The sequence below is a fragment of the Chionomys nivalis genome, chromosome 2 (genome assembly GCF_950005125.1).
Source record: "Chionomys nivalis chromosome 2, mChiNiv1.1, whole genome shotgun sequence".
NCBI classification, from domain to species: domain Eukaryota; kingdom Metazoa; phylum Chordata; class Mammalia; order Rodentia; family Cricetidae; genus Chionomys; species Chionomys nivalis.
In genome coordinates this window covers 104,701,819-104,729,724 of record NC_080087.1, presented here as the reverse complement: position 1 = coordinate 104,729,724, position 27,906 = coordinate 104,701,819, and the positions used below count along the sequence as shown (strand labels likewise).

The 27,906-nt window shown below is 43.6% G+C and overlaps 1 protein-coding gene across 13 annotated transcripts in view; it reads right to left on the bottom strand.

Moving 5' to 3' along the window:
• Hdac4 (histone deacetylase 4) overlaps positions 1-27,906 on the bottom strand; it is a 265,090-nt gene that overhangs the window by 81,108 nt on the left and 156,076 nt on the right. For 12 of the 13 annotated variants that reach the window (XM_057753741.1, XM_057753832.1, XM_057753732.1 and 9 more), the window contains 2 exons: positions 27,606-27,847; positions 10,483-10,633 (listed from right to left, as the gene is read on the bottom strand). In XM_057753741.1, the coding sequence (XP_057609724.1) occupies positions 10,483-10,633; positions 27,606-27,847 (393 nt within the window). Of the gene's footprint in view, positions 1-10,482; positions 10,634-27,605; positions 27,848-27,906 lie in introns of those variants that run through there. The other variant, XM_057753823.1, reaches the window with a different exon arrangement.

Here is a 27,906-nt window from a genome sequence, read left to right as displayed (position 1 = left end):
TTTAATTATTAAAGATTTCTGCCTCCTCCCCGCCACCGCCTCCCATTTCCCTCTCCCCCCCCCAATCAAGTCCCCCTCCCTCATCAGCCCTAAGAGCAGTCAGGGTTCCCTGCTCTGTGGGAAGTCCAAGGACCTCCCACCTCCTTCCAGTCTAGTAAGGTGAGCATCCAAACTGCCTAGGCTCCCACAAAGCCAGTACGTGCAGTAGGATCAAAACCCAGTGCCATTGTTCTTGACTTCTCAGCAGTCCTCATTGTCCACTATGTTCAGCGAGTCCGGTTTTGCCCCATGCTTTTTCAGACCCAGTCCAGCTGGCCTTGGTGAGTTCCCGATAGATCATCCCCATTGTCTCAGTATGTGGGTGCACCCCTCGCGGTCCTGAGTTCCTTGCTCATGCTCTCTCTCCTTCTGCTCCTGATTTGGACCTTGGGATTTCAGTCCGTTGCTCCAATGTGGGCCACTGTCTCTGTCTCCTTTCATCGCCTGATGAAGGTTAATATCCAGGAGGATGACTATATGTTTTTCTTTGGGTTCACCTTCTTATTTAGCTTCTCTAGGATCACGAATTATAGGCTCAGTGTCCTTTATTTATGGCTAGAAACCAATTATGAGTGAGTACATCCCATGTTCCTCTTTTTGGGTCTGGCTTAACTCACTCAGGATAGTGTTTTCTATTTCTGTCGATTTGCATGCAAAATTCAAGAAGTCATTGTTTTTTACTGCTGAGTAGTACTCTAATATGTATATATTCCATACTTTCTTCATCCATTCTTCCATTGAAGGGCATCTAGGTTGTTTCCAGGTTCTGGCTATTACAAACAATGCTGCTATGAACATAGATGAGCATATACTTTTGTTGTATGATAGGGCATCTCTTGGGTATATTCCCAAGAGTGGTATTGCTGGGTCCAGGGGTAGGTTGATCCCGAATTTCCTGAGAAACCGCCACACTGCTTTCCAAAGTGGTTGCACAAGTTTGCATTCCCACCAGCAATGGATGAGTGTGTCCCTTTCTCCACAACCTCTCCAGCAAAGGCTATCGTTGGTGTTTTTTATTTTAGCCATTCTGACAGGTGTAAGATGGTATCTTAAAGTTGTCTTGATTTGCATTTCCCTGATCGCTAAGGAAGTTGAGCATGACCTTAAGTGTCTTTTGGCCATTTGAACTTCTTCCACTGAGAATTGTCTGTTCCGCTCAGTGCCCCATTTTATAATTGGGTTGATTAGTTTTTTACAGTCTAGTTTCTTGAGTTCTTTACATATTTTGGAGATCAGACCTTTGTCAGTTGCAGGGTTGGTGAAGATCTTCTCCCAGTCAGTGGGTTGCCTTTTTGTCTTAGTGACAGTGTCCTTTGCTTTACAGAAGCTTCTAGTTTCAGGAGGTCCCATTTATTCAATGTTGCCCTTAATGTCTGTGCTGCTGGGGTTATACGTAGGAAGTGGTCCTCTGTGCCCATGTGTTGTAGAGTACTTCCCACTTTCTCTTCTATCCGGTTCAGTGTGTTCGGACTGATATTGAGGTCTTTAATCCATTTGGACTTGAGTTTTGTGCATGGTGATAGATATGGATCTATTTTCATTCTTCTACAGATTGACATCCAGTCATGCCAGCACAATTTGTTGAAGATGCTCTCTTTTTTCCATTATATACTTTTAGCTCCTTTATCGAAAATCAGGTGTTTATAGGTTTGTGGTTTAAAGTCCAGGTCTTCTATTCGATTCCATTGGTTGACTTCTCTGCTTTTATGCCAATACCAAGCTGTTTTCAATAGTGTAGCTCTGTAATAGAGTTTGAAGTCAGGGATGGTAATGCCTCCAGACGATCCTTTATTGTATAAGATTGTTTTGGCTATCCTGGGTTTTTTGTTTTTCCATATAAAGTTGATTATTGTCTTCTCCAGATCTGTGAAGAATTTTGATGGGATTTTGATGGGGATTGCATTGAATCTATAGATTGAATTATAGCAATTTTTGAAGGGAATAGATCTTCAGAGTGCTAAGAGAAAATAAATAAAAACCTAGTAATCTATACTCAGTAAAATTAACCTTCCAGGATTAGGGAAATAACATTTTAGACAAAAATTCATCACCACTAGATTCCATTAAAGAAACTGACAGAAAATCATCCCAGGTGAACGTCCACATGTGGACATGCATCCAACCTGAAAACAGAACTGTGAGTCCTAACTGAATCAGTAACACTCTTGAATTTAAGTGAGATTAGATTTGATGGAGTCAAGTCAGCTATGGTACCCATAACTGTGATCAGTAAAGGAATGGCAGAATAATAGTTTGCAAGTTGGTGGAAAAAGAAAACTACATCATTAAATCTAGAGCAAGAAAATGGAACAAAAAGAGGTTAATAATTAGGGTTTGAAGTACAAACATATCAGTAGTTCTATCAAATATAAATGAAAAACTCACTTAAAGACAAATGTTGGACTATATGTGAAAACTTACTGAATACAGATGTTGTTCTTAGAGGAAAATTTATAGCTTTACATTCAGATTCAGAAGAGAAGGTCCGAATCATTCATTTAGATATGTAACTCACAATAAGAGACGGTGCAAACATTCAATATTAAGGATGTAAAATGGGAAAGCACCACAGTTCCTACCGAACAAAGAGAAAAGGATGCTTAGCCCAAGGGCAGCACTGTCATAATGCCAAGCCTAGCAAGGCATTTCAAGAAGGAAAACACTCGTCAATATCTCTTTCGAATATAGTTGTAGATATACAAAATATGAGCCAACCAAGTGTATATAATGCTTTATGGTCAAGGTGAGAGAGGCTATTTATTATAAATATGTCAGATAGAATTTCTATCCAAATAGATATTTACCACATTAACTAAATATGTCAGAAAAAAATCATATTACCTCCAAAAAGTGCTGAAATATCTGATAAAAATCATGCATATTCAAAGTTATAACAAACTAGCAAAGGAGGGTAACTTGGTAAAACAAATAGGCAATGAATAATCCCTCTGGAAAATGTGGCCTGCACCAACAAAAGGAAGCCAAACTGCCATCTTTAACCCATCATTCTAATGGAATCCTAGTTAGGTCAGTCAAGGAAAACATGAAAGACACAAGGGCATTGTGATCAGGAAGGAAGAAACAAAACTGTCAGTATTTATGGATACTTCTATAGGCTGAAAACTTGAACCACCCTGCTGATAATTAGAACATGAGTTTCACATGGTTGCTGGGCACACAATCAAGAGTCAGCAGGTTGCTAACTGCTTTCCAAAATTGTCAAACCAATCTATGCATAATAGTGTTAAACCAATCAGATGGCCTGAAATATGCCTGCTAAACTGCACGCAAGTCTCCTGCAATACAATCCTAATGTTTTGCTAAGAAAAAAAATTAAAAGGCCCAAAGAATACTGAGAGGTTAGGAATAATCAATGCTATAAAATATCACATCTCACTTCCAGGAGAGAGTCAGTCCAAGTATCAGGCAAAACCAAGACATGCGTGGATGGCAATAACCAATTTCAAAACTTTTCAGTGAAAACACTAAGTGTCAAGAGTAGGAAAGATGGTGGTGGAACCCCACTGCTCTGGTGCAGACCCCAGCAGCTGGCCAGCAGATGAGAGACTTGTGGGCAGTCCACACAACAAATGCTACCAACCACTGAGCTTGATTCCCACAAGAATCACTCCGATGCCCACCCCTACCTACCTCAGCATCCTCCCTGTGGACAGTCCTCTCACATCAGCAAAACTCAAAGGGAAACACATACACACATACACACACACGCTACCCCCATGACCACCACCAAAACAAACAAACAAAAATTAGGAATTAAAAATAACTGGTTATTAATAACTCTTAATATCAATGGACTCAATTTGCTTATAAAAAGACACAGGGAAACAAAATTGATATAAAAGCAGGATCCATCCATCTGCTGCATACAAGAAACACACCTCAAATTCAAAGAAAGGTAGTACCTCAGAGTAAAGGGTTAGGAAAAGACTTTCCAATCAAATAGATCTAAGAAGCAAGCTGGTGCAGTTATCCTAATATCTAACAAAATAGACTTCAAACTAAAATTAATCAAAAGAGATGGAGGACATTTCATATTCATCGAAGGAAAAATCTATCAAAATGAGGTTTCAATTCTGAACATTTATACCCCAAATACAAGGGCACTGACATTTGTAAAAGAAACATTACTAAAGCTTAAATCACACATCAAACCCCACTCATACCAATGGACAGGTCTACCAAACAGAAACTTAACAGAGAAATAAGGGAACTAACAGATGTTATGACTCAAATAAACTTAACAGATATCTATAGAACATTTAACCCAAACACAAAGGTACCTCCTGGAACTTTCCCTAAAACTGACCACATACTCAGTCACAAAGCAAATATCAATAGACACACTAGACACGCGTGCACGCACACACACACAGAAATTGGAATGACCCCCTGTATCTTATCATATTTCCAAAGGGTTAAAGTTAGAAATCAACAACACAAACTACAGAAAGCCTACAAACTCATGGAAACTGAACAACTCTCAACTGAATTACCACTGGGTCAAGGAAGAAATAAAGAAAGAAATTAAAGACTTCCTGGATTTCAATGAAAACGAATGCACAATATACCCAAACTCATGGGACACTATGAAAGCAGTGCTAAGAGGAGAGTTCGTAGCACTAAGTGCACACATAAAGAACTTGGAGAAATCTCACACTGGCGATTTAACAGCAGACTGACAGCTCTAGAACAAAAAGAAGCAGATTCATCCAGCGGAGTACAGCAGGAAAAAAAAATCAAACTCAGGGCTGAAATAAACAAAATAGAAACAAAGAGAACAACACAAAGTATCAGAAACAAAGAATTGGCTCTTTGAGAAAATCAACATGATAAATAAACCCTTATCCAAACTAACCAAAAGACAGAGAGAGAATATCCAAATCAACAAAACAGAAATGAAAAGGGGAACATAACAACAGACACTAAGGAAATCCAGAGGCTCAATAGATCATACTTCAAAAACCCAAACTCCACAAAATTAGAAAATCTAAAAGAAATGGACAATTTTCCGGAAAGGAACCACATACCAAAATAAAATCAAGATCAGATAAACAATTTAAATAAACTTAATTTAAATAAATCCCTAAGGAACTAGCAGCAGTCATTAAAAGTCTTCTAATAAAAAAAAAGCCCAGGGCCAGATAGTTTCAGATGTTCAAATATGAGCTAATACCAATGCTCCTCAAATTGTTCCACACAATAGAAACAGAAGGAACATTACCAAATTTTTTTTATGAGGCTACAGTTACCCTGATACCGAAACCACACAAAGACTCAACCAAGAAAGAGAATTACAAATCATTCTCCCTCATGAACATTGATGCAAAAACACCCAATAAAATACTGGCAAATTGAATCCAAGAACACATAAAAAAAATCATCCACCATGGATCAAGTTGGCTTCATCCCAGAGATGCAGGGATGGCTCAACATATGAAAATCAATGTGATCTACCATATAAATAAACTGAAAGAAAAAAAAACCATATGATCACCTCATTACATGCTGAAAAAGCATTCAACAAAATCAACCTTTCATGATAAAGGTCTTGGAGGGATTAGGGATACAAGGAATATATCTAAACATAATAAAAGCAATATACAGCAAATCAACAGCCAGTATCAAATTAAATGGAGATAAATTCAAAGAAATTCCACTAAAATCAGGAATAAGACAAGGCTGTCCATTCTCTCCATATATATTCAACATAGTACTCGAAGTTCTGCCTAGAGCAATAAGACAACAAAAGGAGATCAAGGGGATACAAATTGGAAAGGAAAAAAAAAAAAAACTTCTGCTATTTGCAGATGATAAGCTTGGATACATAAGTGATCCGAAAAATTCTACCTGGAAACTCCTACAATTGATAAATATCTTTAGTAATGCGGTAGGATACAAGATCAACTCAAAAAATTCATTAGCCTTCCTATATACAAATGATAAAGAAGTTGAAAGAGAAATCAGAGAAATACCACCCTTTACAATAGCCACAAATAATATAAAATATCTTGGGATAATTTTAACCAAACAAGTGAAAGATCTAAATGACAAGAACTTTAAGTCTTTCAAGAAAAAAATTAAAGGCATCAGAAAATGGATAGCTCTCCTATGCTCATAGGATTAACATAGTAAAAATGGAAAACTTACCAAAAGTTATCTATAGATTCAACGTAATCCCCATCAAAATCAGAACACAATTCTTCAGAGAGCTTAAAAGAACAATACTCAACTTCATATGGAAAAACAAAAACCCAGGATAGCCAAAACAATCCTGTACAATAAAGGAACTTCTGTAAGCATCATCATCCCTGATGTCAAGTTCTACTATAGAGCTATAATAACAAAACCAGCTTGGTATTGGCATTAAAACAGACATGTGGATCAATGGAATCTAATTGAAGACCCTTATGTAAATCCATATGCTTGTGAACACCCGATTTTTGACAAAGAAGCCAAAGTTGCACAACGGAATAAAGAAAACATCTTCAGCAAATAGTGCTGGCATAACTGGGTATCTGCATGTTGATGAATGCAAATAGATACAAATGTATCACCCTGCATAAAACTCAAGTCCCAGGAAGATCAAAGACCTCAACATAAATCCAGTTACACTGAACCTGACAGAAAAAGTGGGAAGCAGCCTTGAACGCATTGGCAGAGGAGACTAACTCCTGAATATAACACTAGTAGCACAGACACGAAGAGCAATAATTTTTAAATGGAACCTCCTGAAACTGAACTTCTGTAAGGCAAAGGACACTGTTAATAAGACAAACCGACAGCCTATAGAATGGGAAAAGGTCTTCACCAACCCATATCTGATAGAGGGATGATCTTCAAAATATATAAAGAACTCAAGAAACTAGACATCAAAATACCAAATAAGCCAAATAAAAAATCTAAACAAAATTCTCAACAGAAGGATCTCAAATGGCCAAAATACACTTAAAAACTGTTAAACATTCTTAGTCATCAGGGAACTGAGATAACATCTTATACCTGTCAGAATGGTTAAATCAAAAATACTGATGATAGCTAATGTTGGAGAAGATGTGGATTAAGGGGAGTGCAAAACCACTGCTGGTGAGAGTGCAAACTTTGGAAATCGGTATGTCAGTTTCTCAGAAAAATGGGAACCAATCTACCTCAAGACTCAGTTTTACAAATCTTGGGTGTATATCCTAAGCATGATCAATCACATAACAAGGACATTTGCTCAACTATGTTCATAGCACCATTATTCATAATAGCCAGAACCTGGAAACAACCAGATGCCCTTCAACCGAAGAATGGATAAGGAAAATGTGGTACACTTACTCAACGGAGCTGTACAAATCAATGACCTCATGAAATTTGCAGGCAAATGGATGGAATTAGAAAAAAAATCATTCTGAGTAAGGTAGCACAGACCCAGAAAGATAAACATGGTATGCACTCAACTCATAAATGAACATTATGAGTAAAGTACAAGATAACCAACTTCAATTCACAACCTCAGAGAAGTTAGATGACAAAGAGGGCCCAAAGAGGGATACATGGATTTCCCTGGGAAGAGCAAATAGAAGAGATCTCCTAGGTAAACTGGTGGTGAAAGTGGGGCGGTGGGGTGGTGGAATGGGAACTTGAGGGAGAGGGTTGGACAGCTGGGCATGGGAGGCAGGTTCGGGATGGGATGGAGGGGGAGTGTAAGGAAAGAGACATTTTGATGGGGGGGGCACATTTTGGGGTTAGGGAGAAATCTGGTGCCAGGGAAACTCCTAGAAATCCACAAGGATGATCCCAGCTAAGACTTTTATCAATAGTGGAGAGGGTGCCTGAACTCGCCATCGACTGTAATCATACTGGTAACTACCTTAACTGTCATCAGAGAGCCCTTTATTCAGTAACTGATGGAAGAAGATGCAGAGATCCACAGCCAAGCACTGGGCCAAGCTCTTGGTAATCTCCTGAAGAAAGGGAAAAGGGATTATATGAGCCAGTAGGGTCAAGGACATGATGGAGGAACTCACAGTAACAGCTGACCTGAGCTCGTGGGAGCACATGGACTCTGGACCAACAGTTAGGGAGTCCGCATGGGACTGATCTAGCCCTTCTGCATGTGTGTGACAGTTATAAAGTTTGGTCTGTTTGTAAGGCTCCTAGCAGTGAGAGCAGGACCTGTCCCTGGTGCTTAGTTGGCTTTTGGGAGCCTGTTCCCCATGCTGGATTACCCTGGCCAGCCTTTATACAGGGGGAGGAACTCGGTTCTACCTCAACTTGTTGTGCCATGCTATGTTCAAACCCATGGGAGGCCTGCCCCTTTCTGAATGAAGATGGCAGAGGAGTGGGTGAATGGGAAGGGGGGAAGATTGGAGTCGGGGGAGGGCAGAATAGGAGGAGAGGAGGGAGAGGATACTGTGGTTAGTATGTAAAATAAATGAAAAAATGTTAACTAAGTAAAAAAAAAAAAAGAAGAATTGGAAAGTAGGAAGTAGAAGATTAGCATAGTGCTCAGGCTCACTTCCAAGCTGTGGTGACTGAAACTACAAGCACTGGTGCAATGACAACAAGGACTGATGTCACCAACAGGAAGCATGGAAACACATGGGTGCAGACATCAGTTCTCAGAGATACCTGAGGGGCCAGATGTACATCCTAAACTACGCAACACACATACACCAGCTCCAGCAGAATGGAAGTCCACACAAGTGGGAAACTACTCAAATATGCTGCAAAATGATCTAGGAGAAATGAATAGTTTCTATATATTTTTGGTTGTGAGCCTAGCCTTTAACGGCTGAGCCATCTCTCCAGCCCAATGAATAGTTTCTAAAACACACTGTAAAAGTACACAAAGGAAACTGAGGAACTGGACTAAGCTAGAACTGAGAATCTTGTGCTTAACAAACACCATTATGAGTAAAAAGTCAGCACTCGGAAGGTAGAAAAGAGTTGACAATGCACACAACTCACAAGGAGCTCTGCTCCACAACACATAAGGAGTAGCTCCACACCAAGGCCAAGGGAGCTCTCTCCCCTGAAGCACAGGCAAAGGACCTGATTGAACACATCATGAAAGGGGAGCTCTGCCAGGCCAGTCAGAGGTTCACACTGCACCTCAGTGGCAGCCAGGGGAAAGTAGCCCTAGATGCCAAGGGACCACTACTGAGCTGGATTAAGATGACTGACGCAGCAGTGCCTGGGAAGGGTAAAGACAGGCAGGCCCAAAGGCCTGGCAGTCCAACTGCCCTTGCTTGGTTCTTTGCTGGGTGCATGGTCCCTAGGTGCTAGTATGCCAGCTCCCAGGTTACTCCTTGTTGTCACAGACGTATCTGTCTGCAACTTTGTATATCACATGCCAAAATGATTCTCAAACAACGTCAAATAACAGACTTTACAAGAATGTTTTAAGCATATGCATCTTGTTATGTGGTACAGATGGAGATTAAAATTCATACAAAAATTTGTTACAATGATTTGTAAAGATGGCTAGCCATTTTCAGTGTTTGCAGATAAAGGATTTGGGGGATCTGTCCATGTGCTGTTTGAATGAGAACTGTTCCCCATAGGCTCATGTATGGTGATGCACATGAACGTTATGGAACCTTTAAGAGGTACAGCCTTGCTAGAGGAAGTATGTCACTGGGGAGGTGAGCTCTGAGGGTTTATAGCCTCATCCCACTTCCTGCTCATCCTCTCTCCCATGTGTGGTTGAGATATGATCAGCCTGCTTCCTGCTTCTTTTGTCTTGCCCTAATCTTCCCTGCCACAACAGATTCTGGAATCATAAACCAAAATAAACTCATTTTTCCTTTAGTTGTTTCTGGTCATGGTACTTCCAACCTTGCAACTGGAAGTAACTAATACAGTCTCCATGGTAGATTTAAGCAGTAACGCGTTATCAATGGCCTCTTGGCTACTGTCAAATCTCTCCTTAGGGTGGCCAACTACATCAATCTCTGTATCAACAAGCAAAACTATGGGAAGAGTGAGCCTCAAAGCCACACATGAATTGTACCCTCATCTACAAGTCCACCTATAGGCTGACACCTATTTCAGGGACACTTAGAGAATGTATCCAAAGAAAACATAGGGAAGACCTCAGAGTCGGAAGGCAATATTTACAGCTTTAATATTCTGTGCATCTGCAAAAGGTTCTGCCAAGTAGTCTCGAGATGCCTGAGTCAACATGGGAGCCCCAGAATGCCCCTACACTGAGGCTGATACTGAGTCCTTCCTGACACCTGGATAAGGTCAAAAGCAAGGTCACTGGTTTGCCTTTATGCCCAATGAGAGTGACCCGAAATAATCACATGGAAGACACTGATGACTCCTACATGGGGTGACAAGCCCCCCAGAGCTGCCTGGGGCAGCAGCACAGGCAACAGAGGCAGTGATCAGGTGGGGGCACCCTGAATCCTCACTGTGCCCACCAGCACTCACTCTCTTTGCCCTTCTCCTTGTTCTTGAGCTGCTGCAGCTTCTGCTCACGGTGCTGCTTCTCCAGCTCCTGCTCCTGCCGGTGCCGCTCCAGTTTCCGCTGGTGCTCCAGCAGTTCCTGCTGGTGCTTCATGGCCAGCATCTCCTGCTGCTGCTGCAGGCAGAGGAGGACAGAGGTCAGAGTCCTGTAGACCCACGGACACCCAGGAACCAGCCCACCACTCCCTGACTAGGGTTCCCAGGGTGCCACCTGGCCTACCTGCCCATTCATCTAAGGTGACTAGAGGAGGACAGGCTGCCAAAGCCTAAAATTCCTCTTCCCCTTTAAGGGCAAGATTCACAGAACAGCCTTGGATCTGTGCATAGTACTCAGAAGGAGTAGGTGACCTTGTTGAGTATAAATGCTCTTTGAGTATATCCCCAGAGAGCTGAAATAGTGAAGCCAGTTTGCACAACTGCTGGGCATTTTATTAGACATGGAAGAATTCTGAAATTCTACCTTAGAGGTTCATCCACCAAGACACCACATTAAGAGTATGCCTGGAACACACATGGCAGGCCCAGAGGCAAGTCCAAGTTCCTTGAGGTGAACAGACAGACAATGGTATTCATTCACCTGAGGGAATGCTGCCTATCTCAAAGCAGAATTAGTTATCAACAGGCAAAAGCACAAAGCTGAGTCAGAAATAGGCAAATTCAACAGGGTATCAAGTGACACAACAGGGTATCAAGAGCATGAAGAAGTCAGTATCACTATTTCCATGTCTACAGTAGGAAAGACCACTGTGACATGACAAAGACAAGAAGCTGGTGTGGGAGCAGAAAGATGGGGAGGAAAGTGAAGGACACTCTAAGATATTCATTATCTACCCACATGGAAATGCACTTCATAGCACACCTAAGGTCTCGGCATCTTTATGTAGACATTGGAGATTCAAAATATGACATGAAAAATTCGAAATATGGCATGAAAATGCAAGGTCTATATGAGAAATAGTTAAATACAGAAGGTAAAGAAGAGAGACTGCAGGATTTATGATACATAGATAAACTATAGTGAATACATACTGTCATCAATTCAGAAGACTGTAGCAACCTGCTAACTACAGAGGCCATGGCACAAAGAAAGTAAGGAATCTTAGACATGGTCAAAAAAGAATGGGAAAAATGCTTGCCCCTACCAATCAAATTCCTGTCACTGTACTGCAAAAGGTAAACAAGAACCCTGCCTCCCGCCTGAACATGTAGTCTCTTACTTCAGTAGGGCCATTGGCTCCTCTTTCCTTGGCCTAATAACTGTTTCTAGCTTTCACTGCATTAGTGGGTGGACACCCTGTAGGCATGAGTACTTTTATGGTGTTGTTCCCTCATGGAAAGAAGAGTGGCAGGGAGTGGTGATCAAGAAATTGGTAACCAGGTGGCCCATGGAACTTTCTATGGAAAAAAAAAATCTGGCACCTTTGTGCAGTATGGAGACAGTACAGAACAGGACATCCAGCCACTCAAGATTGTGCAGGCCGCACAGAATACAGCCATGACAGGAAACCAACCAGTGCTTGGGACCTTTGGAGTACTTTTCACTTAGAGCCCAGGAGGAGCTTGTGATGCTAGTCTGCTAAATTTGCTTGCCAATTTGACTACATCTGGAAGCAAATGAAACCCTACGCTGTTGGGCCTTCCTGTGAGGAATCTTCTTTTCTTCTTCTTTTTATTTTTATTTTATTTTATTTTATTTTATTTTTGAGACAGGAGACATAGTCCTGGCTGTCCTGGAACTCACAATGTAGACCAGGCTGACCTAGAACTCAGATACTTCTGTCTCCAGAGAGCTGGGTTTAAAGGTGTGCACCAACATGCTTGGCTTTGTGAAGGATTTCCTAATCAGATTATTTGAAGCAGAAAGACCCACCCTTAAGGTAACAGCCCACACAAAGGAGATGGAAAAAGGAAACTTTGCTTTTTTTTTTTTATTCTTTTTTAATTAAAATTTCCAACTGCTCCCCGTTTCCCATTTCCCTCCCCTCCTCCCACACATTGCCCCCTCCCCCCACTCCCCTCCCCCATCCCCACTCCTCTTCTCCTCTCCCCAGTCCATTCCCCCTCCCTCTCGATACTGAAGAGCAGTCCAAATTCCCTGCCCTACAGGAAGACCAAGGTCCTCCCACTTCCATCCAGGCCCAGGAAGGTGAGCAACAAAACAGGCTAAGCTCCCACAAAGCCAGTTCATGTATTAGGATCGAAACCTAGTGCCATTGTCCTTGGCTTCTCATCAGCCTTCATTGTCCGCCATGTTCAGAGAGTCCAGTTTCAACCCATGCTTATTCAGTCCCAGTCCAGCTGGCCTTGAAGAGCTCCCAATAGATCAGTTCCACTGTCACAGTGGGTGGGTGCACGCCTCGTGGTCCTGATTTCCTTGGTCATGTTCTCCCTCCTTCTGCTCCTCATTTGGACCTTAAGAGCTCAGACCATTGCTCCAATTTGGGTCTCTGTCTCTCTCTCGATCTATCGCCAGTTGAAAGTTCCTGTGCCATTCTTCTTGGCCTCTCGTCAGCTCTCATTGTCCGCCACATTCCGAGAGTCCGGTTTTATCCCATGTTTTTTCAGTAGCAGTCCAGCTGACCTTGGTGAGCTCCCAATAGATCGGCCCCACTGTCCCAGTGGTTGGGTGCACCCCTCATGGTCCTGACTTCCTTGTTCATGTTCTCTCTCTTTCTGCTCCTCATTATAACCTTGGGAGCTCAGTCCGGTGCTCCAGTGTGGGTCTCTGGCTCTATCTCCATCCATCGCTAGATGAAGGTTCTATGGCGATATGCAAGATATGCTTTTGATTGCTTGCCCTCACTCTCACTGGCAAGTTCATCTGTCCTGCTGCTGACACATTCATTTCTTTGGCAGTATTAGAACATACTTCTTTGGGATTCCAACTTAGACTGAAAACCAGAATCCTCCAGGACTTCTGTGCCAGACTGGGCTTGCTGAGACATTCAGACCTACAAACTGAACAACTACTGCTTTCTTGGCCTTTCATTATGAGGGTACCAGACCACAGTATGCAAGACCATCTACTAGCCCCCCCCCCCAAAATACATATATCTAGTGTATCAGCCCTGTTCCTTTAGAGATCCCTGACTAAGACAGAGCAGTTCAAAGGAGGAAACTGAGGTGAAGGTTTTGTCTCCTAAGCAGGGTTTTGATGATACCCATGTGGGCAAACAGCTAGGCCTTCAACCTATGCATATGAACTAGGACACAAAATGTGTGCAGGTGTGCTTTAAGTGCACGAGTGTGAAGATGGCTGCTCTTCATGGATGCTGCTTCTCATGGTCTCCAGCAAGGCTTTATGGAAAAACAGACAGGGTGTACCCAAGACATGTCCAAAATGGTATTGGGTAACTATTCAAAAGAGGAGCCTGGCCAGCATTCAGTACCATGCCAGCTCCAGGGAGTCACCTGGGGAATCCTCCCCAATCTAGGAGGAAGCCAGGAGGTTAGCCACCCACAGTTAACCTAACACACACCTCTCAAAGTCCATGCTTCCAAAAGTGTCCAAGCTGCACAGAGGCTTAGACTGTATTCTTCTCTAGCCACAGGCCTTGCAGCTCCCTGGTTGGATTTCCATGTGAAGTTCAAGTCACGTCACATCAAGAATGTGATGGAAAAGTGATAGCAATTGCATGATTTTATAAGGTGAACATTCTTTATCCACTTCAACAATCAAGCCTGTACACCCCAGACATGGAATATAGGCATTGGGCCACTGAAATTACTTTTAGTGAAACCCAAGAACTTCATGAGCAAAACAGGACCACCAGCTTACTCATACCACATGCATAATACAGGAGGTGCTAGGCACTGCCCTGTGGGTCTAGACTGGGAAAACCAGGAAATTCTCAGGTTGCTAAATCTACTACAGGGGCTGAGGCTAGCCCTAGACCTTAGAACACAGACAACAGTTCTGTCCTCACCTGTGCTATGTCTCGACAACCTGCAGAGTAGGTATCCCTGACCTTACTTCTCTGTTGCTATGGAAGCAGTCTGATGCTAGAGCCTCACAGAACTTCTTAGAGCTGTCCAGTTGTAACTGTAGTCACCTGTAGGAGCGCCATACTCCCTGTCTGAGGGGATTTGCAAGGGCTCTTGTTAGAAAACCAGCTATATCTATAATAAACATGTTCACTAAGAATATTCATGGGGCAATGGTTATTTGTAGTCAGGAGAGGGGGACAGGCACTCCCACAATAGCTCAGGAAAGGGAACGGGAAAACATTGGAAAACTGTGTCCAGGCAGGGGTGGGCCTGCTCAAAGTAACTTTTCCACAGAAAGGCCACTTGCAGAAGGTCTCACATTGTGTCCAGCACCAGTGAGTACAGGAGGAGCCAGCTGACGGTCAGCAGGTCAGACTGTTGGCTCTCTGGTTCATATTTCCAACAGTCACCAAAATGGTCTTCAGAGAGACAGCATGCTTCTGAAGGCTGTGAGGGGGTACAGCAGGAAGGAGAAATGGGCAGGCCAGCTGCCTGGCCTGACTTGGCCTGCCTTTTGCTAGCTGCCTTCTCCATGCTTCCACTGGGCTGCAGGATTGCTCCACAATGAAGACCAATTGACACGGGGCTGTGACAACCCTCTAACGGTCTGGTGTGAGGGTGGTAACTGAACTTCACCGTCTTTACCTTGAGTCTGATTTTGGAAGACGTCCCCCAAAGCGAATGTATCTTACAAGATAGATAAGTGTCACCCTGAAGTCAAGAGAAAGATATCAGGGAGACACAACCTAGCTGGATGGATAGGATGAGAGACCAAACCCAAGAGATTTACAGTCTCAAAATAATATCTTAAGTTAGCCACCTTTGTTGCTAGCAAACAGTATGGATAGGTCTAACACCACTTGGGATCTAGGTTTCTTCCGGCCATTTGTACCGAGAATTGAACCCAGTTCCAGGACTTAGAAAATAACTTCAGAAGAGTGACATTTTCCTATTCTTTATAGGAAAATCAAATTACAATACTGTACACCAAAAGTAAAGGCATGGAGATTAAGCCATATCCTCTATTAGCTTCATTCCAAGAGATTGCACCTAATCATTCTGGGGAAACACCATGGACTATAGGGCTTCCAAAATAACATCTGCAAATAAGGAAGTGCTTAGAGAGTGCTTAAAGGTGGAATGGCACCTACAAGCTGTCACGAGACAACTGGCGTCAGGTAACTCTACCTGCTTTAATTAGCTTCAGAAAGCAAACATGGTGGCATTTAAAAAAATAACTGCATAATTAAGTTTATAATCATCCATTCCAAAAAATAGCCCCATACACCTAGCCTTGTTCAGAGTCACCAAACTTGGGAGCGAGTGGGCCACTGCTAAACAGACTCACAGTACTTTCCCTTGGAACCAAGAGGGAGGTGAGTTTCCTGCTACAGTCACAAAGACACACAAACCTGAAATTCATGAGACACAGAAGTCCAGGAAAAGTGTATCACAGTAAAGACTCTAGAAGACGAATAATGACCAGATTCCCAAAGACACCCCACAGCCACAATGCTGGCCCGTGAGAGTGTCACAACTTCAGACTATTGAGATGTTCTGCACTTGACAGTCATATAGCCAGGTCAGAATGGACTAACCACATCTGTGCTCTTCAGTCCAGCACAGTCGGGACACTCTTAACAGTGACCCTCTGCACCTTAGGACCCTTTGATCTTAACTTTTCTCCTGATCACACACAATAATCTGTCGCAAGGCACTCCTTCCTCAGCTCCCCAAGGCAGGGCCTGTACTGTCCAGGGAGAAGGCTGACATACATGTAGAGACCACTGGAGTGTAGAACTCAGTCTATAATAGGCCTTCTGGAAGTGCTGATTTTACAGTGGGTAAAACCTAGCTGTCTGCATTTAATAACTCACCACCATGACCATGGCAGGGGGAGAATTGCTAAGAAGAGATCTTGGGCAGATTCAAACATCAACACTATGAAACAGTTTAAAATAAGACACCACAGTGTGAGTGCCGGGCGGTGGTGGCGCACGCCTTTAATCCCAGCACTTGGGAGGCAGAGGCAGGCGGATCTCTGTGAGTTCAAGACCAGCCTGGTCTACAGAGCTAGTTCCAGGACAGGCTCCAAAACCACAGAGTAACCCTGTCTCGAAAAATCAAAAAAACAAAAAAAAAAAAAAAAAAAAAAAACCACAGTGTGGTGGTTTGAATGAGAATGGCCCATAGGCTCATATATTTGAACACTTGGTCTCCAGTAGAACTGTTTGAGAAGGATGAGAAAGTCTGCCACTAGGGCCGGCTTTGAGGTTTCAAAACCCTATACCATTCTCAGTTAACTCTCTTTCTGCCTTGTAGACTGTACCTCAAGATGTGCCTTCTCGGAGCTGCTCCAATGCTATGCCTGCCTGCTACCACACTTCTCATGACGGTCATGGACTTGCCCTCTAAAACTGTAAGTCCCCCAGTTCGGTGACAGCACAAAACACTGTGTTCAGAGCATCCAGGTGGCAAACCTTTTGCAGAGGAGGCTACTGCTGTTTGTCTCATAGTGTACAAGTGCCTACAATGGGAACAGGAAATTCTTTTACGGAAAAAAAGAAATATAGAGCTCTTTCTTCTATAAATTGCTTTGGTTATGGTGTCTTATTACAGTGATAGAAAAGTGAGAAACATGGCCTAATTTTTTCTAACAAAACCAGCAATGGCAGCCCTACTATTCTAATCGGAACTTAAACCAGTTCACTTTTAAGCCAATGCTCAGTTTTGAGCCACCATGACACTGATGGGGACCAATCAGGAAGGAGAGAGAGAGAGTAATGTTGGTACTGAGCTTACTTTCTCCTTTTTATTCAGTTCAGGACCCCAGGCTGTGGAACAGAGTTGTCCATATTTAGGGTGTATCTTCCCAATTTTCAATGAACACAATCTAGAACTCCATCATAGACATGCCCAGATGTTTGTCTCCTAGGTGATTCCAGGTCCTGCTAAGTTGACAATATTGAAAAAGTCAAGGGTGTCTGATTAAAAGTAATACCAAGGGGCTGGAGAGATGGGTAAGCAATGAAGAGCTGAGCCTTCCAGAGGACACGTATTCAATTTCCAGCACCCACATGGCAGCTCACAACTGTCTATAACTCCAGTTCCGATGCTTACGACACCCTCACACAGATATATATGCAGGTAAAACACCAAAAAAACATAAAATAATCATATATATAGGAAAGTAAGCCAGGTGGTGGTGGTACCCCCCTTTACCCAACACTTGGGAGGCAGAGGCAGGTGGATCTCTGAGTTTGAGGCCAGCTTTGTCTACAAAGCGAATTCTAGGACAGGCTCCAAAGCTACAAAGAAACCCTGTCCCAAAAAACAAAAACAAAACAAAAAACCCACAAAAAACAAAAAAATTAATCCACACGTGAAACTAAGCATAGGCAAATCATCTTAAGCTCAGAACATCTAGCTCAGCAATAGAGGACTCAAAATCACTCATAGGCATTAAACCAACTTCTTCACATTACTGGGCCTCAAGAGAAATACTGTGATGTGGGATTTCCCTCTGTATGCTATGATTATCATTAATGAATAAAGAAAACTGGCTTGTCCTGTTGATAGGCCAGAACTTAGGTGGGGGGGACTAAGTTGAATGGTGGGAGAAAGAAGGGTGGGGTCAGAAAAATGCCATGGAGCCTCTGCCAGATTCAGACATGTCAAAACTTTGCCAGTAAGCCACTGTCATGTGATGATACACAGATTAATGGAGATGGGTTAAATTAATATGTAAGAGTTAGCCATTAAGAAGCTAGAGCTAATGGGCCAAGCAGTGATTTAATTAATACAGTTTCTGTATGATTATTTAGGGTCTAAGCTAGCCGGGTGGCCAGGAGACAACAAGCAGCTTCTTCCAACAATAATGTGTGGTCAGATTTGTATAGTCCTTTAAGCATATTCAATATTTTCAGTAAAAGCTGATCCCTGACCCATTTTGACACTTAGGGACAGACTCCTACACCCAACAGCTGGTCTGTATGGTCTGAAGAATGTCTTACAATTGCTATGCTTATTGTTTTGAATGAGTGAGTTTAATAACTATATAGCAAGCAAAAGGATAAACAGCAAGTAGCAAATAGATAGAAACAACAGACAGACAAACTGTAAACCACCATCAAACTGGGCACGCACAGCATCAGAGAAAACACCAGTGGGGAAAGCCCCACTTAGGCAGTCAGTTAGAGTTTCCAACTAAGGATGTCTATAGTGGAGCAAAGTGTCCCTTCCCCTTGGGTAAGGTTTCCAATAAAAGAATAAACAGTGGCAGACAGACACCATCAAATTCTGCTCACCACATCTAGCAGAAACCAACTGGGGTAAGTGGAGCTAGTCAGCTGGAGCTCCTGATTGAGCTTTCTCTCCATGACTAACTTTCCAGTTTCCTGTTCCCTCTGCAGGCACTTGTACGTTAGGAGACAATTAACAGTGGCCTACTCTGCAAAAGGTTTATCTCCTGGCTGTTCTCAAAATAGTATTTTATGTTCTCAGTCATGGGGGTTGGGGTGGGAATCAACCTATCACCAGACAAGAGGCACTTTGAGACTAACATGTTTGGGTCTGAAATGAGAAAGGGAAACCCACTTTCAGAGCCAGATTTTAAGTGAGCTCACACAAAGCATGACAATTTACCAGTAAAATGTATATTGCATACCCTCTTCACATGTTGGATGTATGGCCCACCTGCCTGATGTGGGATTTCATTCCGTATGCTAAGAATAAGTTTTATAATCATTGGTTATTAAAGAATCTGTTTAGGCCAACAGTTTAGGAGAGTAAAGCCAAACGGGAAATCCAAACAGAGATATAGAAAGTAGGCAGAGTCAGGGAGACACCAAGAAGCTGCCGAAGAAGAAAGACACCAGAACTGGTTAAATATGCCTGAGTCATTGGCCAAACAGTGTCATAATTAATATAGTTTCTGTGTGATTATTTGGGTCTGAGTGGCTGGGAAACGAATGAGCAGTCTCTGCCTACACCTGCTTATTTTTCGCAGAGTGAATGTATGCATTGATGTTGTCTCCACAGCAAGCTCCTGGCCACAGTACCTTCAATTCTCACCCTTTGGATGCCAGTAGTGACAGAGGTTGTCAGTGAACCTAGGACAGTCACGCATCTGATAGCCAGAGTCAGCAAAGAGTAGCCAGAGAAGGGCCACTGTCACCTCTGTTATGAGCCAGAGAGACCCAGTTTGGTTAGATGTCATACTTAACATGTTAGCATCATGAACTAGCGGAAGAGAAAGAAAGTTGCCACACTATAGATAGGAGTCAGTAGGGACAGGCCAGCTGGCAAGAGCAATAGCAGTGCAGCCCCTATGGGCACAAGCCCATATGCTCCCCACTACCACTGTGGGATTCAAGCCAAGCTAAGCAAATACATAATCGTTCTTCCCTTTCACTACTGCACACAGACTTTTGCTACAGATGGATTCTGCTCAAGATCGTGAGTGGCTGTGATGGTACAGACTATACCAGCCCCCAAATCAGTCTGTCCTGGAGTACAGCTGGCCTGCCTGTTCCCACGCATTCTGTACTGTGAAAGACCCACTGGTCTACCCAGAGGTAGACTAACAGTCTCCTTGCCACCTACCTTCATGTTACTTAAAAAAGATAACAGTGGAGATAAAACCAGGATAACTCAAACACACTCTGGAAGAAAGTGAAATCCAAGTCTGTGGCAGAGTGTGAGGAAGAAGAGACGAGATAGCCAGACTGCTGTGCTGAGTCTTGTCTGTCTTGACGGACCTGGATATTTGTTTCCTTAAAACCACCAAAGCTCAATATGCATGCTGTTCTGTAGCTATACTCAAAGATGCTCAGAGAGCCTTTAAGGCAGAATCTCATGTGCTTTCCTGAGATAAGCACAGAGCAGGCACCATTATGCTCTTTAGCTGAAACATATAACAGAACAAAGAAATAAAGTCATCCATGGGTGTGAAGCTGTTGACTGGCAGGGTATATGTTGTTTGTCCAGGGTTTGTAATGGAGCATTTGGGATTAAAATGTCCCAAGGCTCTCAATAAAAAACCATTTCCATCTCCACTCACTGGACCAAGTGGCTCAAATCCAAAAGCAATCTCATTATAGTACCCTGGGAACAATGTATCCTTCCAGGCATACCCAGTAGTAAGCAGCACTGCAGGGGATCTGTCTTCGCCATCCCCACCTGAACCCAGACATTCAAGTGTTAAAAGATAAGCACATGTGTGGTCCAGCAGTAAGGTCTATAAAAGGGAAGAGAGAGCCAGCAGGTGAGCCTGTGCCAGGGATGAAACAGGAGGTATCCCATGGGCCAGAGCTACAGCATCACTAGGGTACAGGATATCTCAAGAACAATGGATGTGGTCAGGAGGACAGAAATTGCAGAAGCAGCATACAAGATGATACAAGGACAGAGACTCAAAGCAGCACAGCAGCCTGTATTTTTAGGGTGTGATGTGGTGTGTGTGTGTGTTTTCTCAGGGAGGCTGTGCCCCTCCTAGAGTATAGAGCTTTTCCAAGCATCTCCTTACCCATCAACGGCCTAATTCCAGCTTTTCCTTCAAGTTTCAGTTCAGGGCTGTACTCTCCTGCCCATGGGAGCTTACCCTTTAGGTGCTAGCAGGCCCAGACCTCATCATCCTCACACTTAGAAGGTGTCAGAGAACCTGGGACAGCCATACAACTGATGGCCAGAGGAGGCTTGTGTCCTACCATATCAAGGTTTTGTGAGGATTACCAACTTCCACTGTTACCTGGAAATACACTGGAAGCTCACTCTTGTCTGCAGACATCACAACTTGAGGAGAAAGGAGTTAAAGGACATTTGGGAAACATGAAGCCTGATGCACAGGAGCCTGGAGCTCCCGGCACAAATGAGGCAAAGTCAGGATGGCACCAGAGTGGCCATCAGTGTCCTTGGGCAGCAGGTTAAGTTGGGTCTGTCACAGAGAACCCCAAGCATGGGGCTGATCTGTACCACTCCTTTGGGCATAAGTTTGACCAAGTAACCAGGGACATGACTTCCCAGGCAGCAGGCAGAGGCACAGGGTCCTTTCCAATCACAATAGCACACAGGCAACAAGTCCTTGGCTATTTGGAACAACAGGTAGTTTGAAGACTAATCTTTACTGTCAACTTTATAAGATTTAGAAGTACCAAGAAAACAACCCTGGGTGCATCTATGAGGGTGTTTCCAGAAAGATTTAAAAGATGGAAGGTCTTTGTTGAATGTGATGGCACCATTCCCAGGGCTGGAGCCCCAGATTAAAAAATAAAAAACAGTGAGCATCAGAATTTGTCTCTTTCTGATCCTGACAGATCCAAAATGACAAGTCACCTTGTGCTTCTGCCACCATGCCTCACTGACCACAGACTGAATCCCTTTATCAACTGTGAGGCGGGATTAATCCCTCAAGTTGCTGTTTGTCAGACACCTGTCACAGCAGCAAAGAAAGTGACTATACCTGTAGTAAAGCGGAATGAACGGCACCTTGGTCTCTAGGGCCACAAAACCAAAGTCCCTTTCGGTTGGAGCTGACTACCTGAGTTTGAGTTGTATTCTCTACCGCTTGGACTATAGAGATCTTGGAGACTAGGGCATGGGAAGGGGCATTCTGATGCTGCTGGTCCTTCAGAGTGGTGGTCTTGGCCGACAGGAATACAATAGTAGGACCCAAGTCAGCACCCTCCACAGCTGCCCACACCTCAAAACAGGGACTGCCCCACGGTGCCAGGGAGGGTTTTTCATAACCTCACAAAACTATGGAAATTTTAGTTAATTCAGGAGAATAATAAAAGAAAAAGATTTTTGTTTGCAGGTAACATTAGTAACCCAGAAGACATGGAAAACAAAGTTACTACCATAAATTCTATCCAGCTATTCAAGATACCATCAAAGAGTGAACTCCAGAGCTCATTTATACACTGGCACTATGCGAGCAGTAAAAATAAAAATGCAGAAACAGATTTATTCACAATAAAAACAAAAATACAAAATATCCCAGATTAAACATTTATATGCATTAAGTAAGAAACAAAAAATGATTCACTAGGATAGAAATCTGAATCAAATAACTTGTTTCTTGAGTACAAATTCAATACTAGGAAACTATTACCTAACAATATTAAGTATTTCCCAGCATAATTGTGGAGACTTCATGAGAATGGTTGTGAAGTTCATCTGGGAAAGAAACAGGTCACACAAGCGTGGGAAATTCTTTGCAGAGGGACAAGGTATGGGGAGGTGGGCAATCAGACTGAAATCTGTGGGTACCATTGGATCTGCATGGTGTCAGTATAAGGATGTAGCAGTCACACTAAAGTCTATGTGGGTACAGTTGGAGCTGCATGGTGTTAGCATAAGGATATAGCCGTCAGTCTCAAGTCTTTGTGGGTATCGTTGGAGCTGCATGGTGCCAGCATAAAGATGTAGCAGTAGTCTAAAGCCTAACGTGGGTACCACTGGAGCTGCATGGTGCCAGCATAAGAATGTAGCAGTCAGTCTCAAGTCTATGTGGGTACCATTGGAGCTGCATGGTGCCAGCATAAGAATGTTGCAGTCAGTCTCAAGTCTATGTGGGTACCATTGGAGCTGCATGGTGCCAGCATAAGGACATAGCAGTCAGTCTCAAGTCTATGTGGGTATCGTTGGAACTGCACAGTGCCAGCATAAGAATATAGCAAGCTAGATACAGACATATAAATATGCACATGAGAGGGAACAGAGGTGGTATTTTAAATGTCTTCAGAAAGAACATTTGATTCACAATATGACAAGTGGGTAACTACTTTGTATCAAGTGAGAATGAACAGTGGAAGCTGGAATAATGCCCCTTATTCATTAAGAGCACTCCTACACTGATAGTTAAAAGACCAGCAATGCAACTGAAAACAACAAAGAAAATAATAGAAGAAATGCAGGCAGCCACAAGACACACAGAGATGGCTGACTACGCCAGCAGTCATGGGTGTGCAATGTGCCAGCTAATTTTCTATTAACTTTACACAGGTTAGAGTCACCTAAGAGGAGGGAACCCACTTGAGAAAATGCTTCCATAACATTGGGCTGTAGGCAAGCCTGTAGTGTATTTTCTTAATGAGTGATTGATATGGGTGAGGCCATCCCTGGGCTGGTAGTCCTGGGTTCTATAAGAAAGCAAGCTGAGCAGGCCACAGGGAGCAAGCCAGTAAGTAGCACTCCTCCATGACCTCTGCATCAGCTCCTGCCTTCAGGTTCCTGTCCTAAGTTCCTGTTCTGATACACTATCGGTGATAGACTACAGATGTGAAAACATAAGTCAAATAAACCTTTTCCTCCCCAACTTGATTTTGTTCATGGTGTTTAATCACAGTAATAGTAACCCAAACTAAGACATGCAGGAAATGTGGGAGAGGATAGAGAGGCCAATGAAGTAAGGACAGATGGTCCAGGAGTGTCCCTGGTCTTGTCCTTCAGGCTCTAAGAGGAGTGGTCACTGCCTCTTGCTTTGGACACCTGGCTAACACGCTGTAGTACCAGCCCCACAGCAAGTTCTTATGCACAAGCGTCTTATATCATGGCAGTGTGGAAGCTTTTCTCTGCTCCACAGCAATGTGGATGCTCTCTAACCTTTCAGTGGCTTCTCTCCCAGTCTCTCAGGATGCATCTATGTCTATCCTAGGCTGCACACCCTGGCATTTTCTGAGTAAGTTGTCTTGGAAAGTCAGTTTCTGTGTCACTCATTTTAGACTGGCCATCAGCCCCCAAGGTTGGGAGACTGGATTTACATAGGAAACTCAATACCAGAAAGGGAGAAACTATGAATGCCAGAAAAACCAACAGCTGCACAGCCATGTATGACAGTCACAGTAATTAACCATTTAATTCTTTAGCCAAAAGAACAGATGAGGCACACCAGGCTTAGAAGGAGAAGCCCATACATGTACACTCAGGATGCAGTCAGTGCATGAGCAATCTTCCCCCAGCGGAGAGAATTTCTGTACCAAGTTCTGATGGAGGATAAGGCTAGCCATGTACCTCAGGTCAGCTCTGGGGCCTGAAGTCTCTGGAGTAGCAGAGGGGCAGGGCCCACTGCTACCTGCTAAACCCACACTACTTTTGAAGTAGAAACACTAAGAACATGTTGTTTTTCTCTGTTTTTGTTTTTTTTTTTTTTTTTTGGTAAAAAAATACTTCTAAATATTAAAAATAATGCTGAAAACCCACAAAGTAACTATTCTAGGCCCGTCTTGATCTTCCATTGTTCCTGGGTCTAAACAACCTTTATAGGGGTAATTTCCAGCTAATGATATAACACTACCCCTCCATTCAGCCTGTACCTGCCCCCCCTCCTTGGGCTGGAGAGAAATTAATGTTACAAGGAAATGAGCAGAAGAACAGGGCTTACAGCAGGGATAGGGTGATTCTGAGAACTACAACCCCTGGAAAGACATTGTTTACCCCAAATTAACAACTGAAGTTTTACTTTAAAAACTACTCTTGTTCCAATTATAAATTCCATTCAAATTCACTGATGATTTAATGACACTAATTAGATTGTGTGTTCAAGAAATCTGTCTGACAAACACCACTGCCAAGTGTCGTTAACAATATGATGGCATGAAGAGAGTTTAAACCATCAAAACAAAAGACTGCTAATGCAATGACACAATTATATACTCTAAAGGCTTTTATGGTTTCAATTTTAATGAAGAATTAAAGCACACAAAAAATGTAACCTTAAATTTCTATGATTCTCAAGCCTTGTCTCAAAGGCTAGCATAGGTTTCTAGGCCTACAGCATCTCTCCTGTGGTCTAGAACTGTGGGGTAGAAAGAAATGCTTCCAGGGACTCATCTGAGCTGACAATAGGCACCTGGATGCTAAGCAAGGACACCCTGGCTGATGGAACCCTAACTTAAGGGTCTTGTTTATACCTCTTGCTACTGCTCTAAAAACTCACACAGGCAGGGAGATTTACTTCTGAGACTCTTATTGTTTGAACCATGGGAACATCTAATCAACTGACAGAACAAGAACACAAAGCTACTCTTTCCTACACCTGACAGAGCCTCCCACTGCACATCTAGCCCGTCTTCCTGTCACACTGCTGGCAAGGACCTTGTGAGGCTATGGCTCTTGTAGAGAATAAGACAAGCAGCCTGGTGAGATGGCATTCAGTCACCTACACACCAGGGTCACTGGGTGCCATTACTTGGAATGACTTCTTCTGTTTTCAAGCTGGCACATGGCCCCTGCCTGAGGCCAGCCTCAAACATCCAACCTCAAAACCTCTTGTTTTCTAGTCCTGGAAAACAGGGCCCCATGGGAAGTGGGCCTGGTTATCCACAGCAGAGCACTGAGCAACTGTCAGCAAGGCTTTCTTTCCTAGACCTGATGTTGGCCTCTCCTAGGAGGCGGGAAAGGATTGGGAACCTGGTGCTGGTGGGAGATCTTAACCAGCCCACCCCAAACCCAAGAGAACAGAGCAGTAGCAGCAGCAGTAATAGCCCCAGGACAATTAACATAGCAAACATCGAAATACCAAAGACCCTGGCCTCCTTGCAGACAGCTCTCAGAGCTCTGGGTGAGGTTTCCTAGATCCTCTGCCTAACCAGGACAGTGTTCTCAGCACACACATTCCTGAAAGGCACCTAGAGTTGTTACTGGGCCTGTGCACCATGGTAAGCAGGGCTCTGTAATTTGTTATCTGAACCAGGAAACAGTCCTGTGCAGCCTCCTCAGCAATCCACATCATGGCCTATGGAGGACCCTCCCATGGTTTATGAGACTGCTCTGGTGATGGCAGCACTGCAGAGGTGGTTAATACAATCCAGGCTCAGGGGTCTTACATGCAGGGGCTCCATCTTGGTCCTACTGGGTGAGCAAGGTGGTTCTGGGAAAGCACTGCTAAAAGTGAGTAACCACCATACATCCTCCATTCCAAGCCCAGCTAGGCCTCAGATGACACTACCCTGACCAACACAGTGCATCACATGAGACTCAGGGCAGGACCCAGTAGCTGCTCTTGAGTTCCTCACCTGCAAAAAAACACTGTGGCAGAAACCGTGATGTGTTGGGTGATTTTGATAAACTGCTGTGGGCAACTTGTACAACTGGTATGGGAGGTTTTTGCTTTAATGTGACTATTGCAAAATGTAGTTTCTACTGGACAGTGTGGCTCAGCATGGTTTTCAGTAGAGACATTCCTGGCCTTACAGCCTTACCCTATAACATCTACATGTATGTTTCTTTCCAACTTTTTTTTTTTTTTTTTTTTTTTTTTTTTGGTTTTTCGAGACAGGGTTTCTCTGTGGTTTTGGAGCCTGTCCTGGAACTAGCTCTTGTAGACCAGGCTGGTCTCGAATTCACAGAGATCCGCCTGCCTCTGTCTCCCAAGTGCTGGGATTAAAGGCATGCGCCACCACCACCCGGCTTCTTTCCAACTTATTTAATTTTAAATTCTGGGATCAGATTAAGCAACTGTATAGAGTAGGCATTAAAAAGGTCTTTGTTAACAGTTTATTTTGCGGGCGGTAGGGGAGTCAGTTATGAAAGGTCAGTGGGAAAATCTGAGAAAAACCACAATGAACCCTGAGTCCTCTGAGGTGTCCATCACTTTTTGGCCTGTTTTCCCCCTGGCCATTTTCCTACCTGGGCATGCATTTTTAGAAGACAACTTCTACATCGTGTGTCCTCTGCAAAAGCCATACGGCCTAGGACATTTGCAGCAACCTTATGATGAGGGTCACCTGGATCCTGGGTCTTGACACTCTGTGGGTAAGACTGGGTCTTGGGGACAGAAGGAATCACGTACCACACAGAGGATATATCTAGTTCTCAGGTCTTAGCATTCCATGGATGATGCCAATCCTGGGGACAGAGGAGCAGGTGTCACCCAGAAAGTATCTGGTCCATAGGTGTAAGCACTAGATGGGTGATGTCCATTCTGGGTACAGAAAGAGCAGCTGTCACCTATCTACACCTCAGCACTAGATGAAATCACACCAATCATGGGGAAGAAGAAGCAGGGGTCACCCAGAGGATAGCTGGTCCACATGTCTCAGCACTCTAGTAAACATACCCTGGGCAAAAGGACAGACACAGAGCCCAAGGATGCTTCTCACCTTGATATGCTCATGCAGCTGGGCCTCATGCTGCCGGGACAGCTGCTCATGCTGCCGCTGGAACTCAGCAATGAGAATCTGCCTCTGGATCTGCTGCTTCTGTTTCAGTGCTAGAAGCTCCTGCTGTAGCTGCTGCTCCCGCAGTGCGGGTTCCAAGGGCAGCGAAAACTGGTGGTCCAGGCGCAGGTCCATGGGTACTGCTGCAGGGGCCACTTGCAGAGGCAGCGCCGTAGCCACATCCACTATGGAGAGAGCACAACAAAGGAGAGAATGGGTCACTGAGGCAGCAAGGCTAGCCTTG